Source organism: Pongo abelii, chromosome 8 (genome assembly GCF_028885655.2).
Source record: "Pongo abelii isolate AG06213 chromosome 8, NHGRI_mPonAbe1-v2.0_pri, whole genome shotgun sequence".
Taxonomy (NCBI): domain Eukaryota; kingdom Metazoa; phylum Chordata; class Mammalia; order Primates; family Hominidae; genus Pongo; species Pongo abelii.
In genome coordinates this window covers 27,577,960-27,594,706 of record NC_071993.2, presented here as the reverse complement: position 1 = coordinate 27,594,706, position 16,747 = coordinate 27,577,960, and the positions used below count along the sequence as shown (strand labels likewise).

Sequence of the window (16,747 nt, the reverse complement as noted above, 5' to 3'; positions counted from 1 at the left end):
ACCACTGAAGTATCCACTTTAAATTCTGTTATGTGAATTACATCTCAATAAAACTTAAAATATTTATTTGTTATATGTCACAAAAGTTGTATGTAGAGAGGATTTTAAAAATAAATTCACTGTAGTATTACAACTAGGTTTAAAGTTACTATGAAAAAAATTTATTGTAGAAGTTATTCATATTTTCATTTGATCAGTAGTTTGTCACTGCCTAAGACTCTAGTCTAACATTCTGTACTTAGCAGTTGAGATGGATGTGTGGTTCTCATAATAGTTTGTTGTGGAATTATTTGCTCCTGGACTGAATTACTTGCATGCTTTTGTTTCTGAGGGGTACACATGTGTATCTAAATGAACCTTTGTTCTTTATTGACACTGTTACTTGAGCCATGTTTTAAAAGGAGCTATCTGAGTATTTATGTACAAAACTCCATCTGCGCTCTGGCTGCCATTGGCTTCCCAGTCATGTCATTAGGGTGTCAGTCCTGTTGAATTTGAGCTTAAATAGTTTATTAATTTATATTTTCCTTTTGCATTCTTCCTGTAGTGCTTTAATACGTCCTGGTCGTTTTGACATGCAAGTTACAGTTCCAAGGCCAGATGTAAAAGGTCGAACAGAAATTTTGAAATGGTATCTCAATAAAATAAAGTTTGATCAATGTAAGTCTGATTCTATCAAAACAAACATTTGTCGTTTCTATAAAGTGGTAATATACCACTCACCCTGTTTGTGGTCCTTTCATGATAAATGTATTAATATTAAAAGACCAGTTCATTTTTGTCTTTTTTTTTTCCCATTAGTATGTTCGTTTAAAAGTCCATTCCTTAGTGTATATCCAGGAGATTCTATTGTTTTGAACCCTGATTCTAAAGAAAGGTTTTTTTAGAGTATTCAGACAGATATTTGAGGATATATATATATGTGTGTGTGTGTGTGTGTGTGTGTGTGTGTGTATGTGCATATATATATACACACACACACATTTTTTTAAGATGAATGTAAAATGCAAAATAATAAAAAAAGCTGCAGAAACAGTAACTCATGATATAGTCAGTGTGGGCCCAAAAGAGAAGAAAGCAAATTGTAAAACAAAACACATGGAAATTTATTACCCACTTGAATAATAAATGAAATTATTAAAGCTGCAGTAGTTTCAGAGACAGCTGTATCAATTCATTAAACTATACATGTTTCCTATAATAAGGGCAACTTTTATGTCCAAAGTATTTCCAGATGAAATTCAGGGAAAAAAAGTGACTAAACTATGGCTCAGAATAGCTAGCTATTTTCTTTTTTTCCTCGGAATGTGAGGTTTTTTTTTGTTTTTTTTGTTTTTTTTGAGATGAGAGTTTTGCCCTTTTTGCCCAGGCTGGAGTGGAGTGGCACAATCTTGGCTTACTGCAACCGCCACCTCCCAGGTTCAAGTGATTCTTCTGCCTCAGCCTTCTGAATAGCTAGGATTACAGGTGCATGCCACCATGCCCAGGTAATTTTTGTATTTTTAGTAGAGATGGGGTTTCACCATGTTGGCCAGGATGGTCTCGAACTCCTGTCCTCAGGTGATCTGCCTGCCCCAGCCTCCCAAAGTGCTGGGATTACAGGCATGAGCCAGCGCACCCAGTCGGAATGTGAGTTCTTTGTGAAGAGCTTTCTTTTACCTGTTTTAGACTTTTAACATTGTGTTCTCTTTTTACATTAGCCGTTGATCCAGAAATTATAGCTCGAGGTACTGTTGGCTTTTCTGGAGCAGAGTTGGAGAATCTTGTGAACCAGGCTGCATTAAAAGCAGCTGTTGATGGAAAAGAAATGGTTACCATGAAGGAGCTGGAGTTTTCCAAAGACAAAATTCTAATGGGTAGGTTTCCTTTCTTTTTTTTCTGTCTTTTACTTTTCATTGTGTTAGATAATTCATTTAGGGGCAAATACTCTATTCAAACAGCTAAAGCCATGGCTATGTTGAATCTAATCTTACTCTAAAACTTCAGTGTCTGGGTTTTCAAGATTTGTAATAAATGATTTTATAAAATTCCCAATTTAACAGTCAAACAAATGCCATTAAACTGTAACATTTTCTTGACAATACTCTTGTCAGTGATACAGAACTGATTTTATAGTGTACCATATTTATTAGTTTTGTCTCTTTCTTAGAAAACCTTTTTTTCTGACTGGAAAGCTTTAAAAAGTGATGGGAACATGAAAATATATACTTGACAACACCACAATTTGGCCTCTTATGAAACAAATATATTCTAGTGGCTTATATAATTATATAGTTAAACTGGTAGTGGGGAGAAGAGGCACATATACATTTCCTCTTGTCGGACATTGCTGCTAAAAAGGATAGTTAACTTTATTCTGTGCTTAATTTCGATTTTAAATCTTGGATTGGCTTAAAAGCACATTAGTTGTGATATTCTTGTTAAATTGGAAGTTTATTTTATAGAAATAGAAATGTTTTCCCTTTCGAATTAAGATGATAGTTTTGACAGTTTTGGTTTTCAGATAAATTGTTAAAGTTCGTATGTGTTACAGAATGAATTCTGCCAATTTAAAAAAACTGTTACTCTGTAGACTGGGTGTGGTGGCTCACACCTGTAATCCCAGCACTTTGGGAGGCCAAGGCAGGAGGACCGCTTGAGCCCAGAATCGTTGGAGTTCAAGATCAGCTGGGCAACATAGCGAGACTCCATCTCTACCAAAAATTTTAAAAATTAGCTGGGCGGGGTGGCATGCATCTGTGGTCCCATCTACTCGGGAGTCTGAGGTGGGAGGATTGCTTAAGTCCAAGAAGTTAAAGCTACAGTGAGCCATGATCATGCCACTGTACTCCAGCCTGGGTTACAGACCCTGTTTAAAAAGAAACAAAATTACTAAAAATTACTAAAGCTAGGTGCAGTGGCACATGCCTGTAATCCCAGCACTTTGGGAAGCTGAGGTGGGCGGATTGCTTGAGGCTAAGAGTTCAAGGTTGGAGTGAGCTATAATAAGAATGACTTTAAGGAGAATGAGTTTTTTGTTTTATAATATTAATCCCATATCAGATACATTCACCTCTCAATATCCACTGAGGGGGTGGGGATTGGTTCCAGGACCCATGTGGATACCAAAATTCAAGGATGCTCAAGTGTCTTATAAAATGGTGTACTATTTGCATATACCTACGTAATTCTCCTGTATACTTTAAATCATCTCTAGATTACTAATACAATATAAATGTTCTGTAAATAGTTGTTATAATGTTTTTTTTTCATTTGTATTATTTTTTATTGTTCCTCTTCCCCATACTTTTAATCCTTATTTGGTTGAATCTGTGGATGCAGAATCTGCTGATAGGAAGAGTGGAGTGTATTTGATTTGCAGACAAGAATGTGTTTTGTTGATTTAAATATACCTTTCTAATGGAGTATTTACTCAATTAAATTTATCTTAGGGCCTGAAAGAAGAAGTGTGGAAATTGATAACAAAAACAAAACCATCACAGCATATCATGAATCTGGTCATGCCATTATTGCTTATTACACAAAAGATGCAATGCCTATCAACAAAGCTACAATCATGCCACGGGGGCCAACACTTGGACATGTAAGTTTTTTGTAGTGTCTCGCCCTGTCACCCAGGCTGGAGTGCAATGGTGCGATCTCAGCTCACTGCAACCTCTGCCTTCCAGATTCAAACGATTCTTTTGCCTCAGCCTCCCAAGTAGCTGGGATTACAGGTGCCCACCACCACACCCAGCTAATTTTTGTATTTTTAGTAGAGATGGGGTTTCACCATGTTGGCCAGGCTGCTCTAGAACTCCTGACCTCAGGTGATCCACCTGCCTCAGTCTCCCAAAGTGCTGGGATTACAGGCATGAGCCACCATGGCCTGCCTAATTCTTAAATATCTAATTACTCAGCTGCCCCAAAAGGGAAAACATTGTTTTGTAGTAACTGATTCAGTAGTTTCTCTAAGATTTTTCTCATTCAGTACAAGTTTATCAGATCTTGCAACATTGTAGACATTTAAAAAATTTCTATGCACCTGGGGAGAAAACAGTCCTATTGTAGCATTATCCACCTATTGTTGTGCTTTATAAAGGAATTTTTTATTCTCTGATTGCTGGTTTTTCATCAGTCCCCTGATGACCAGCTTTCAGCAACATGATATAAAGTACTTTAGTGAGAGCTAAATGATAATTCTGGTTTGTATTTTTTTATGTTGCTCAGTCTTATGGTGCTGAAATTCTGGTTTTTGATGTAGCTATATCAGAACTGTATCTGAATTTATTTTTTTTTTAATTTTTATTTTATTTTATATTGATGGGGTCTCGCGATGTTGCCCAGGCTAGTCTCAAACTCCTCGGCTCAAGTGATCCTCCCACCTCAGCCTCCCAAAGTGCTGAGACTACAGGTATGAGCCACTGCACCCAGCCTGTATCTGCATTTCTTTCCTTACATTTTATTTTATTTTAATTTAATTTTGTTTTATTTTATTTATTTTATTTTATTTTTGAGATGGAGTTTCACTCTTGTTGCCCAGGCTAGAGTGCAATGGCGTGATCTCAGCTCACTGCAACCTCCGTCTCCCGGCTTCAAGTGAGTCTTCTGCCTCAGCCTCCCGAGTAGTTGAGATTACAGGCATGCACCACCATGCCTGCCTAATTTTGTATTTTTAGTAGAGACAGGGTTTCTCCTTGTTGGTTAGGCTGGTCTCAAACTCCCAGCCTCAGGTGATCCACCCACCTCAGCCTCCCAAAGTGCTGGGATTCAGGCGTGAGCCACTGCACCCAGCCTCTTTCCTTACTTTTTATCTGACTGATTTTTAATTGTCTAGGTGTCCCTGTTACCTGAGAATGACAGATGGAATGAAACTAGAGCCCAGCTGCTTGCACAAATGGATGTTAGTATGGGAGGAAGAGTGGCAGAGGAGCTTATATTTGGAACTGACCATATTACAACAGGTTAGCTTTAATGAATGGCTTTAGTTCAAATTATATGTGGTCTTAAAAATATTTTTTAAAATGGTATGTTTTTATTTTATTTTAGGTGCTTCCAGTGATTTTGATAATGCTACTAAAATAGCAAAGCGGATGGTTACCAAATTTGGAATGAGTGAAAAGGTAATAGATTTTTTTAATCCTTTTCATGTATCAAATTACGTGTCAAGTGTTGATTTGAGAGATGGTTCTGATTATAAATTGGTAATATTCACTTTTTCTCTCTCTCACTCCAAATGGATTTGAGGCTCTTTATTCTGAACATTGTTATTCTCTGAATAAAGAAAATGGAGCCTTCTCTTAGCTGCTCTGAATGAGCTGCCCAGATAGTAACTATTACTTCATGAGTTAACTAAGTGATAAAGCAAGGTGAATTCCTTAACTTTTCCATGTGGCATGAAAGAGCCTACTTTCTAAGTTTGGTTACTTTACTGTTTCCCTATATTTCATATTTTCATCTTGTCATTGTTCCTTGAAGCACTACTATACTCTGTGAATTATGGATTTCTATATTTGAAGTAGCTGCCAAGGTTTTTCAAGAAAGTACTGAGAACCAGACTTAAAATGATTCTAGGCTGGGCGCTGTGGCTCACACCTATAATCCCAGCACTTTGGGAGGCTGAGGAGACTGGATTGCTTGAGCCCAGGAGTGAGTTCTGGACCAGCCTGGGCAACGTGGCACAACCCCATCTCTAAAAAAATAGAAAAATTAGCCAGGTATGGTGGTGTGTGCCTGTGTAGTCCCAGCTACTTGGGAGTCTGAGGTGGGAGGATTCTCTAAACCCAGGAGGTCGAGGCTACAGTGAGTCCACTGCACTCTACCCTGGGTGACAGAGCAAAGACCCTGTCTCCAAAAAAAAAAAAAAAGATTTTAAATGTTCTCTCTTGCTCATACTTTTACTATTTTGATATTAGTGTTTTTTTTGTTTCTTTGTTTTTGAGACGGAGTCTTGCTCTGTTGCCCAGGCTATAGTGCAGTGGTGTGATGTCGGCTCACTTGCAACTACCGCCTCCCGGGTTCAAGCGATTCTCCTGCCTCAGCCTCCCAAGTAGCTGGGATTACAGTCACCTGCCACCATGCCTGGCTAAATGTTAGTCTTTATACTTTCAGAAGAATGTGGAAATTTCTTTGCCCTCAAATACAGTTTTTATTTTTATTTTTTTGGAGACGGAGTCTCGCTCTGTCACCTAGGCTGGAGTGCAGTGGCGCAATGTCAGCTTACTGCAACCACCGCCTCCTGGGTTCAAGTAATTCTCCTGCCTCAGCCTCCTGAGTAGCTGTGATTACAGGCACGTGCTGCCATGCCCAGCTATTTTTTGTGTTTTTAGAAAAAATGGCATTTCTCCATGTTTCCAGGCTGGTCTCAAACTCCCAACCTCAGGTGATCCACCCGCCTTGGCCTCCCAAAATCCTAGGATTACAGGTGTGAGCCACCGTGCCCAGCTTCAAATGCAGTTTTCTATTGTACTTCTTTCTTGTCCCCTGTATATTTGTTTCCTTATGTACAGGATAGTACTTTCTCTTTCAAATTTGTTGGTGTTTGGGGGTTTTCTGTTCAATTACTTTCTTCCTTTTGGTTTTAGCTTGGAGTTATGACCTACAGTGATACAGGGAAACTAAGTCCAGAAACCCAGTCTGCCATCGAACAAGAAATAAGAATCCTTCTAAGGGTAATAATATTTTTTCGTGCTTATTTATTTTCTTAGGAACAATGTGCTTAAATAGTTAGGTTCTTAAAAAATAACAGCTGAAGGCCCTCTGTTCACTAGAAACATCATTTTATAAAATAAAGATAATAGTCACCATGGTGTCTGGGGAAAAAATTAAAAAGTAAAGATAATAGGTGCAGCATTTCAGCAATGATTTAAATGTTATTAAGGCACCTCTCTGTTCATGAACCTGGACATGGGCTAAGAACAGTTCTATATTGCATGGTTGTAAAAATTCAATTCTCAGGGTGAGGGACAAAATAACTACATATTAGGTATTAGGTACAGTGTACACTACGTAGGTATGGATACACTAAAATCCCAGACTTTACCACCATGTAACCAAAAACCACTTGTACCCCATAAGCTGTTGAAATAAAATATATCTATATATAGAATTTTATATATATATAAAATTCAATTGTACTTCAGCTGCAAAACTGTAAGAGGTAATAGAATGGGAAGAGTATGGTTTATTGAGTCTTTGACATGTATTCAACAAAAAAATTTTTTTTTTTTTTTTTGATATGGAGTCTCGCTTTGTTGCCCAGGCTGGAGTGCAGTGGCATGATCTTGGCTCACTGCAACCTAAGAAATAAGTTTAGTAGGTGTTTTATTGTTGTTTTTTTGTGGGTTTTGTCATTTTTTTTTTTTTAAGGGGATGGGTCTTGCTATATTGCCCAGGCTGGACTTGAACTCCTGGGCTCAAGTCAACCTCCCAAGTAGCTGGGGCTACAGGCACACACCACTATGCCTAGCTCTATGATTTCAGTTTTTTGTTTTTGTTTTTTCTTTTTTTTTTTTTTTTTGAGACAGAGTTCCGCTCTTGTTGCCCAGGCTGCAGTGCAATAGTGCTATCTTGGCTCATTGCAACTTCCGCCTTCTGGGTTCAAGCGATTCTCCTGCCTCAGCCTTCTGAGTAGCTGGGATTACAGGCACATGCCACCATGCCTGGCTAATTTTTTGTATTTTTAGTAGAGACAGGGTTTCACTGTGTTGGCCAGGCTGATCTCGAACTCTTGACCTCAGGCGATCCACCCACCTCGGCCTCCCAAAGTGCTGGGATTACAGGCATGAGCCACTGCGCCCGGCCCAATTTCAGTTTTATGTATGTTGAATTTGAGGCATCTTAGTTGGAAATAGATGTGGGGACTTAGTGGAGAGATTGGTTATGTATTGCATTTGAATGTTGAAGCTACCCATTCATGAAAGCAGGTCTTTTTTTGTTGTTGTTTGTTTTTTGTTTGTTTTGTTTGTTTGTTTGTGAGACAGCATCTTGCCCTGTCACCCAGGCTGGAGTGCAGTGCTGTGATCTTGGCTCATTGCAACCTCTGTCTCCCAAGCTCAAGTGATCCTCCCACCTCAGCCTCCTGAGTAGCTGGGACTATAAGGGCATGCTGCCGTGCCTAGCTAATTTCGTTATTTTTTGTAGAGAGCATTTCACTATGTTACCCAGGCTGGTGTCGAACTCCTGGGCTCAAACGATCCACGTGCCTTGGCCTCCCAAAGGGCTGGGATTACAGGTGTGAGCCACCACACCCAGCCAGGCAGGTTTTAAGGGTAAGACTGACCAGCCTGGGCAACATGGCAAACCCCCATCTCCACAAAACTTAGAAAAATTTGCTCGGCATGGTGGTTCATGCCTGTAGTCCCAGCTACTTGGGCTGAGGTGGGAGGATCACCTGAGCCCAGGGAGGTTGAGGCTGTAGTGAGTTGTGATTGCCTCACTTCACTCCAGCCTGAGCAACAGTGAGACTGAAAAAAAAAAAGAGAGAGATTGAGAGTGACCGAGCTGAGTGCCAAAGTCTTTAGTGAATAAGGACTATGTTTGCACAATGAAGACGGTTGGATAGCTCCATAGTCAAATGGCCTGGACTTCAACAGAATAGGAAGAGTGCATTATATAAGAGGGTAGGTTAGTAATGGTCTGAAAGAGGTGATGGGAACAAAGAGCTCAGCTGTTTACTGTGAAGTATCTAGGGTAAACATGAACAAATAGCACTTGAGAGGGCTTAGGGAATGCAGTCTCCACAGGAGGGACCATGGGTTTGATTATTTCAAGGAAGTAGAGAGAATGCTTTAGAGTAGTTAAGGACACAGAAAGTTTGTATGATGGAAAGGTTTAGAGAGTGTTATAGAAGAGGTGGTCTCTGCCTTCTCAGGTGTTTATTCTCTTTTCCTTACTATTTATGTTATAATGCACAAATTATCTCTACTGTAGAATCAAGATTCTACATGATTTTATAAATATAAACAGATTTCATATTTTTTAGGGTACTTGAAGTTTTTCTTTCTCTTCTCATTGACTGGTTTTAGCATCCCTGCATTTGCTGCTGCTTACATATCTCCTTTTCTATTTCAGGACTCATATGAACGAGCAAAACATATCTTGAAAACTCATGCGAAGGAGCATAAGAATCTCGCAGAAGCTTTATTGACCTATGAGACTTTGGATGCCAAAGAGATTCAAATTGTTCTGGAGGGGAAAAAGTTGGAAGTGAGATGATAACTCTCTTGATATGGATGCTTGCTGGTTTTATTGCAAGAATATAAGTAGCATTGCAGTAGTCTACTTTTACAACGCTTTCCCCTCATTCTTGATGTGGTGTAATTGAAGGGTGTGAAATGCTTTGTCAGTCATTTGTCACATTTATCCAGTTTTGGTTATTCTCATTATGACACCTATTGCAAATTAGCATCCCATGGCAAATATATTTTGAAAAAATAAAGAACTATCAGGATTGAAAACAGCTCGTTTGAGGAATGTCAATTAGTTATTAAGTTGAAAGTAACTAATTTTATGTTTGGTTACTCTACTAGATGTGATAAAAATTGTGCCTTCAGCCTTCTATATACATCAGTGGAAACTTAATTAAGATGCAGTAATTATGTTCCAGATTGACCATGAATAAAATGTTTTTTAATCTAAATGTAGAGAAGTTGGGATCAAAAGCAGTCTCGGAAACACAGAGCCAGGCATATAGCCTTTTGGCATGGTGCCATGGCTCACACCTATAATCCCAGCACTTTGGGAGGCTGAGGCGGGTGGATCGCTTGAGGCCAGGAGTTCGAGACCAGCCTGGCCAACGTGGTGAAACGCTGTCTCTACTAAAATACAAAAAAAAAGGACTGGGCGCGGTTGCTCATGCCTATAATCCCAGCACTTTCAGAGGCCAAGGTGGGCAAATCACCTGAGGTCGAGAGTTTGAGACCAGCCTGGCCAACATGGTGAAACCTCATCTCTACTAAACATGCAAAAATTACCTGGGCATGGTGGCAGGTGCTTATAATCCCAGCCACTCTGGGGGCCAAGGCAGGAGAATTGCTTGAGCCTGGGAGATGGAGGTTGCAGTGAGCCGAGATCATGCCACTGCACTCCAGCCTGGGCAACAGAGCAAGACTCTGCCTCAAAAAAAAACTAAAATAAATTTAAATACAAAAAAAAAAATAGCCAGGTGTGGTGGTGCATGCCTGGAATCCCAGCTACTTGAGAGGCTGAGGCACGAGAATTGCTTGAACCCGGGAGGTGGAGGTTGTAGTGAGCCAAGATCACAAGAGCCACTGCACTCCAGCCTGGGTGACAGAGTGAGACTCCGTCTCAAAAAAAAATTAAATAAATGATTATAACCTTTCAGAAATGCTGTGTGCATTTTCGTGTTCTTTTTTTTAGCATTACTGTCACTCTCCCTAATGAAATGTACTTCAGAGAAGCAGTATTTTGTTAAATAAATATATAACCTCATTCTGAATAATGTCCCTCATTTTGACTATAATTATGCTTGGTTTCAAAAGCAAAATTAAACAAAAATCTCAGTCCCCTCCGAAGTGAACTTTGTGTTACCCTGCATCAGAAATGCCAAGTTGTGTTTACTTTTCATTCAGATTTTGTGAATATGAACATGCTGTTATAGGATTTACAGATGAATATTTAACTGAAAAGAAAAATTATTTTAGAGCACATTGTATTGGTATTACAACCAGATTATATTCTTGACGTTGACTTTATTAAAATTATCTACAATTTCCTAATAACTTAAGCTGTATATGGTCTTCATTGAAAAAAGATAGATATTGTTACAGGAAGCTTGTTACATTATATTCTTGACCTTTTGGTTGATAATCTTAAATCTTAATGTAATTTCAAACTGGCAGAAACGTTGCCAGCATAATACATGGATCTCTCATATACCCGGCATCCAGATTTACCAATTGTTTTCATTCTGCCCGTTTTGTATTGCCCCAAACCTGTTCTGTCTCCCTCTCTGTATGTACATACATACACATATAAAATATTGATAAAGTCTTATCTGTCTTAAATTTTTTTACATATTTGTTGAGGTATAATTTACATATGATAAAATTCATTGTAAATGTAGAATTGAAAGATGTTGTGTGTGTAATCATCACCACAATTAGATTTTAGAACATTTCCATCACCCAAAACATTGTCATGCAAGTGTTTGGATTAATTTTTTTAGAAACTTATGAACTATTTTCAAAGTGACTATAATTTTATGTTCTAACTAGCAATGTAGGAGGGTTATAGTTTCTCCACATCTTTTGCAGTGCTTATAGTCTGCCTTTATAATTACGGCCATTCTAGTGGACCACTCATATCCAAATTAATCTCATCCAAGTTAGATCATTTCTCTAGTTGACATAAGATGCTGAGCATCTTCTGTGCTTATTGGCCATTTGTATATCTTCTTTGGAGAAGTGTCTATTCAGATCTTTTACTTCCTTCTTTTAATTGGGGTGTCTTGTTCTTACAAGTTATAAAAGATATATTCTGAATGCAAGTCCTTTATCAGATGGATCTTGATTTTTTTTTTTTTTTTTTTTTTGAGACGAGTGTGGCTCTGTTTCCCAGGCTGGAGTGCAGTGGCGCGATCTCGGCTCACTGCAAGCTCCGCTCCCGGGTTCACGCCATTCTCCTGCCTCAGCCTCCCGAGTAGCTGGGACTGACTACAGACGCCGGCCACCATGCCGGGCTAATTTTTTGTATTTTTAGTGGAGACGAGGTTTCACTGTGTTAGCCGGGAAGGTCTCGATCTCCTGACCTCGTGATCCACCCACCTCGGCCTCCCAAAGTGCTGGGATTACAGGCTTAAGCCACCGCGCCTGCCCGAGTCTTGCCTTTTGTTTTTTGTTTTGTTTTGTTTTGTTGTTGTTTGAGATGGAGTTTTGCTCTGTCGCCCAGGCTAGAGTGCAGTGGCGTGATCTCCGCTCACTGCAAGCTCCGCCTCCCGGGTTCACGCCATTCTCCTGCCTCAGCCTCCTGAGTAGCTGGGACTACAGGCGCCCGCCACCACGCCCGGCTTATTTTTTGTTTTGTATTTTTAGTAGAGACGGGGTTTCACTGTGTTAGCCACAGTGATCCACCCGCCACGGCCTCCAAAAGTGCTGGGATTACAGGCATGAGCCACCGTGCCCGCCCCAGATCTTGCTTTTTTTATCCCGTTTCACAATCCCTGCCATTTCGGTGGAGTGTTCAGTTCATTTGTACTTAATATTATTGATATATTTGAATTTATACCTGTATTTTGCTATTTTTTTTTTCTCATACCTAAAGAGATTCTGCTGTTCCTCCTTTCCTACCTTCTTTTGCTTTAAATAATTGAAACTACTGGCTGGGCGCAGTGACTCACCTGTAATCCCAGCACTATAGGAGGCTGAGGTAGGCAGATCACTTGAGGCCAGGAGTTTGAAACAAGCCTGGCCAACATGACGAAACCCCGTCTCTACCCAAAATACAAAAATTAGTTGTGCGTGGTGGTGCACGCCTGTAATTGCGTCTATTCGAGTAGCTGAGGCAGGAGAATCGCTTGAACCTGGGAGGCAGAGGTTGCAGTGAGCTGAGATCATGCCAGTATACTCCAGCCTGGGTGACAGCAATACACTGTCTCCAATAATAGTAATAATAATGGTTGGAGCTACTGCTTTATACGATCTTAATGTCCTTAATCTTTATCTGGGAATGTCTGGTTTTGCCTTGATTCTTTTTTTTTTAAGGATCGTTTGCTGGATATAGAATTTGTGTCTGACAATTTTTTCTTTGACTCTCTTTTAATGTCATCCCCAGTGCACCCTGATTTCCATTACTTTTAGTGTGAAGTCAGCTGTTAATTATTTTTGGTCTCCTTTGTGTAATTGTTTTCCTCACTGCTTTTGGGCTTTTTTTTTTCTGGGCCTTGTCTTTTAAACAGTTTGACTAAGACCTTTTTAGGTGTGGATCTCATAGTGTTTATCCTACTTGGGTTTGTTGTTGTTGGTTTTTGTTTTAGCTTCTTGGATATATAATGTTTTTTATAAAATCTGAGAGATTTTTGGACATTATTTCTTAGTTACATTTTTCTGCCCTTTGCTCTTTCTTCTGTGATTCGCCTTATGCATTTGTTGGTACATTTCCTGTTACCCTGGTCTCAGGCTCTGTTCATTTTTTTCAGTCTTTTTCTCCCTCTATTTCTCAGGTTGCGCAACGCTGATTTTTCTTCAAGCTCACCGATGCGTCTGCCATCTCAAATCTACTTGCGTTTTTTTGTTTCGTAAGTTGAATTTTTTCAGCTCCCAGGTTTCCATTTGGTTCTTTCATAACTTTGTACCTCTTTATTGAGATTCTTTGTTCCTTGGATTATTATAAGTTTTCTTTAATAAACAGACTTCCATTTTGAACATGTTTATGAAGTCTGCTAAATCCAATAGCTAAGGATACTCGGGCAGTTTCTCTTGAATACTTTTCTTCCTTAGTGACTTATTTTGGAACCAGACTCCAGATAAAGCAATTTATTGTTAAGAGTGAACCTAAAGAAGACTTAAACTTTTCATAGCTATTCACTCAAAGCTATTAGAATGCCAGAATTTCACCTATCATCTATATCATTATTACTTTTAGTAACTGATATTTTATTGCTAGATACTCTCTAATATTTGTTCATATTCATTTTAAAGGTAATTCTGCATTATTTCAAGCCAGCTAGTTATAAGCATATTTCTTAATGTAAGTGTGTAATATTTTAATAAAATGTGATAGAATATAGACTTGATCTTTGGATTGGAAACATAACAATACTGGACATGAAAATTTGCAGAGCTGATTTTTTTTTTCCTTTTTTATTTTGAGATGGACTCTCACTCTGTCTCCCAGGCTGGAGTGAGTTGGCATGATCTCGGCTCACTGTAACCTTCTCCTCCCAGATTCAAGCAATTCTCGTGCCTCAGCCTCCCAAACAGCTGGGATTCCAGGCACCCGCCACCATGCCTGGCTAATTTTTTTGTATTTTTAGTAGAGACAGGGTTTCACCATGTTGGCCAGGTTGGTCTCGAACTCCTGACCTCAGGTGATCTGCCTGCCTCAGCCTCCCAAAGTGCTGGGATTACAGGCATGAGCCACTGCACCAGGCCAGAGTTGATATCTTTGAAGTGAGGATTTTACTTCTATGCAGATTCTTTTCTGTCAGAGGTGAATCCCTATTTTAGTCAGGAATATGATATTTATTCCCCTTTCACAAGAGGAACTTCATATATATATAAGTGCTGTGTGGTGTTCTAAACTATTTCAGTCTTGCATTAGCATTGTAATACATAATGTAGCTAATCTGCTATGAATTTGGGAATGCATTTTATGACAAATTTACAAAGCTGTCAGGGAGGATGGAAAGGTGCTGATTTCTCATATAAAACTGTCTTCAGAGAGCTCGATGTGAATCTCCTGCACTTCTGGAAGCAGGTATTTAACTCATCCCCAGGAAATCAAGCCTGAGAGAAATTCTGGTGAGCTGCTTGGCTACTGTGTTGAGACTGGTCTGGTCTTTTAGCATTTGTTTTGGCAAAGAATGTTTGAACGTTTATAGAGGACAGATGTTGGTCAAGTATGAGAGCTGTTGGTGGGAGGGAGAATCCATTTGGGATCCCATATGAAAAGTCCTGTTAAGGGTGTGAGCAGGCCTTAGAAGAGGGTAATCCAAAGTGGATCTGTGGATTCCTTAGGAGCTAAGAGGAAAGAAAGGCCAGAGTGGAGTGCATTCATTGAGGTCAAGGCAATTGCAGGTGAAAACACCTGTGGGAACAGAATTGTCCCTGGGAGAGTCAGCGTTCAAAGAAAGGCCACATCAAATATTCAAAATCATCTCACAACAGTATCAGCCAAATAAGAACCACCCTCTTCAGTTTTTGTTTTGTTTTGAGATGGAGTCTCACTCTTTCACCCAGGCTGAAGTACTATGATGCGATCTCAGCTCGCTGCAACCTCTGCCTCCCAAGTAACTGTGATTACAAGTGCGCACCACCATGCCTGGCTAATTTTTTTGTATTTTTAGTAGAGATGGGGTTTCACCATGTTGGCCAGGCTGGTCTCAAACTCCTGACCTCAAGTGGTCTACCCACTTTGGCCTCCCAAAGTGCTGGGATTACAGCATAAGCCTGTAGAGGAGTCCTATGCTGGACAGAAATGACTTGGCTTTGTATCCTCGTTGTGCTCAGTCATTGGCTGGAAGCAGCCTGGCAGAAGCAAGGTCCTGGTGAAAGCACCAGCTGGAGGCTACAGTTCAACTGTGCACTCCACAATAGGGTCTCCTGAAGACAGATCCAAACAGTGCGACTCCACGGCCTTTGTATCAGTCTGGGTCCAATGACAGCATAGAAACCACACAACAATTTAGTGTGGTTTAATATAAAGAATTACTAAGCTATGAGATGAGAGTAATTATAAAGATGGAAAGAGAAGTCTAAAGGGTACCTTAGGGCTGAAGGAGAGTACTCAAGAAGGGGTTAATTTGGGAGGGGGGTTCAAACATTGGTGAAGGAGGTGGGATTACAGCCTGCTAGGTGGCAGAGAAGTTTGACTCCATTTGCATGTGACTTTCCCTTGCATCTGAATACCAACCTCATTTCATCTGCATCCCAGTAGGTTGTTTATGCCTGCCTAGAGACGGAGGGGTGGCCCTGGCCCAGGTTTTGCTGTGCTGCTGGGTTGCTTCTTCGTGTTCCTACACCAATGCCAGTAGTGCTCTGCCCAGGCTGTGCATTCCCAGAGCATGCAGTTCCTTGACTACCCTGAGCTTTGGCCCCAGCCAGTAACCCTTTTAACATGGACACCATGGTCTTTGTGAGCAGGCTTGTAACAACTTCCTACCCCCAAGCCTTGTACTGCTGTGTGGGGAACTGGGCTTCCTGCCTCCTCACACCATCTATGCACCTATCAGATTGGGCCCCTGGCACTCCAGAAGGGTGTTTGCTCTTTGCTCGATGACTGTAGACCAGCTCTGGCCTTGGCAACCATACCTTCTCCAAGGACATCTGAATTCCCAGCCTTGTGAAGCCACTCATTTTAAGTTGTTCATACTTTGTAATCTCACCCCAAGGGATTCTTTAGATTTTTGTTTTCACTTTTATACTACTGTTACAGTTAATAATTCTTTTTCTTTGAGATGGGGGTCTTTTTTTTTTTTTTTGAAATGGAGTCTCACTCTGTTGCCAGGCTGGAGTGCAATGGTGCAATCTCAGCTCACTGCAACCTCTGACTCCCTGGTTCAAGCAATTCTCCTGCCTCAGCCTCCCAAGTAGCTGGGATTACAGGAATGCACCACCACACCCAGCTAATTTTTGTATTTTTAGTAGAGATAGGATTTCATCGTGTTGGCCAGGCTGGTCTCGAACTCCTGACCTCGTGATCCACCCACCTCGGTCTCCCAAAGTGCTGAGATTACAGGCGTGAGCCACCGCGCCCGGCCCAAGATGGGTCTTGCTATATTCCCCAGGCTGGTCTCAAACTCCTGTGCTCAAGTGATCCTCCTGCCTTAGCCTCCCAAGAAGCTGGAACTACAGGTATGTGCCACAGAGCCTGGATAATTTTTTTTTTTTTTTTTTGAGATGGAGTCTTGCTATGTTACCCAGGCTGGAGTGCAGAGGCACGATCTCAGCTCCTTGCAACCTCTGCCTCCTGGGTTCAAGCGATCCTCCCACCTCAGCCTCCTGAATAGCTGGGATTACAGGCATGCAACACCATGCCTGGCTAATTTTTTTGTATTTTTAGTAGCGACAGGGTTTCACCATGTTGGCCA

The 16,747-nt window shown here is 40.4% G+C and overlaps 1 protein-coding gene across 2 annotated transcripts in view; it reads left to right on the top strand.

The window, feature by feature from the left end:
- The window catches only part of YME1L1 (YME1 like 1 ATPase), a 44,514-nt gene extending 33,793 nt beyond the window's left edge, over positions 1 to 10,721 (top strand). Inside the window, 7 exon segments of one of the 2 annotated variants that reach the window (NM_001132958.1) lie at positions 548 to 660; positions 1,701 to 1,856; positions 3,432 to 3,583; positions 4,817 to 4,943; positions 5,029 to 5,102; positions 6,564 to 6,650; positions 9,052 to 10,721. In NM_001132958.1, coding sequence (NP_001126430.1) covers positions 548 to 660; positions 1,701 to 1,856; positions 3,432 to 3,583; positions 4,817 to 4,943; positions 5,029 to 5,102; positions 6,564 to 6,650; positions 9,052 to 9,195 — 853 coding nt within the window. In that variant the 3' untranslated portion in view covers positions 9,196 to 10,721. 2 annotated transcript variants of the gene reach the window in all.
- Positions 10,722 to 16,747: the final 6,026 nt, after the last annotated feature.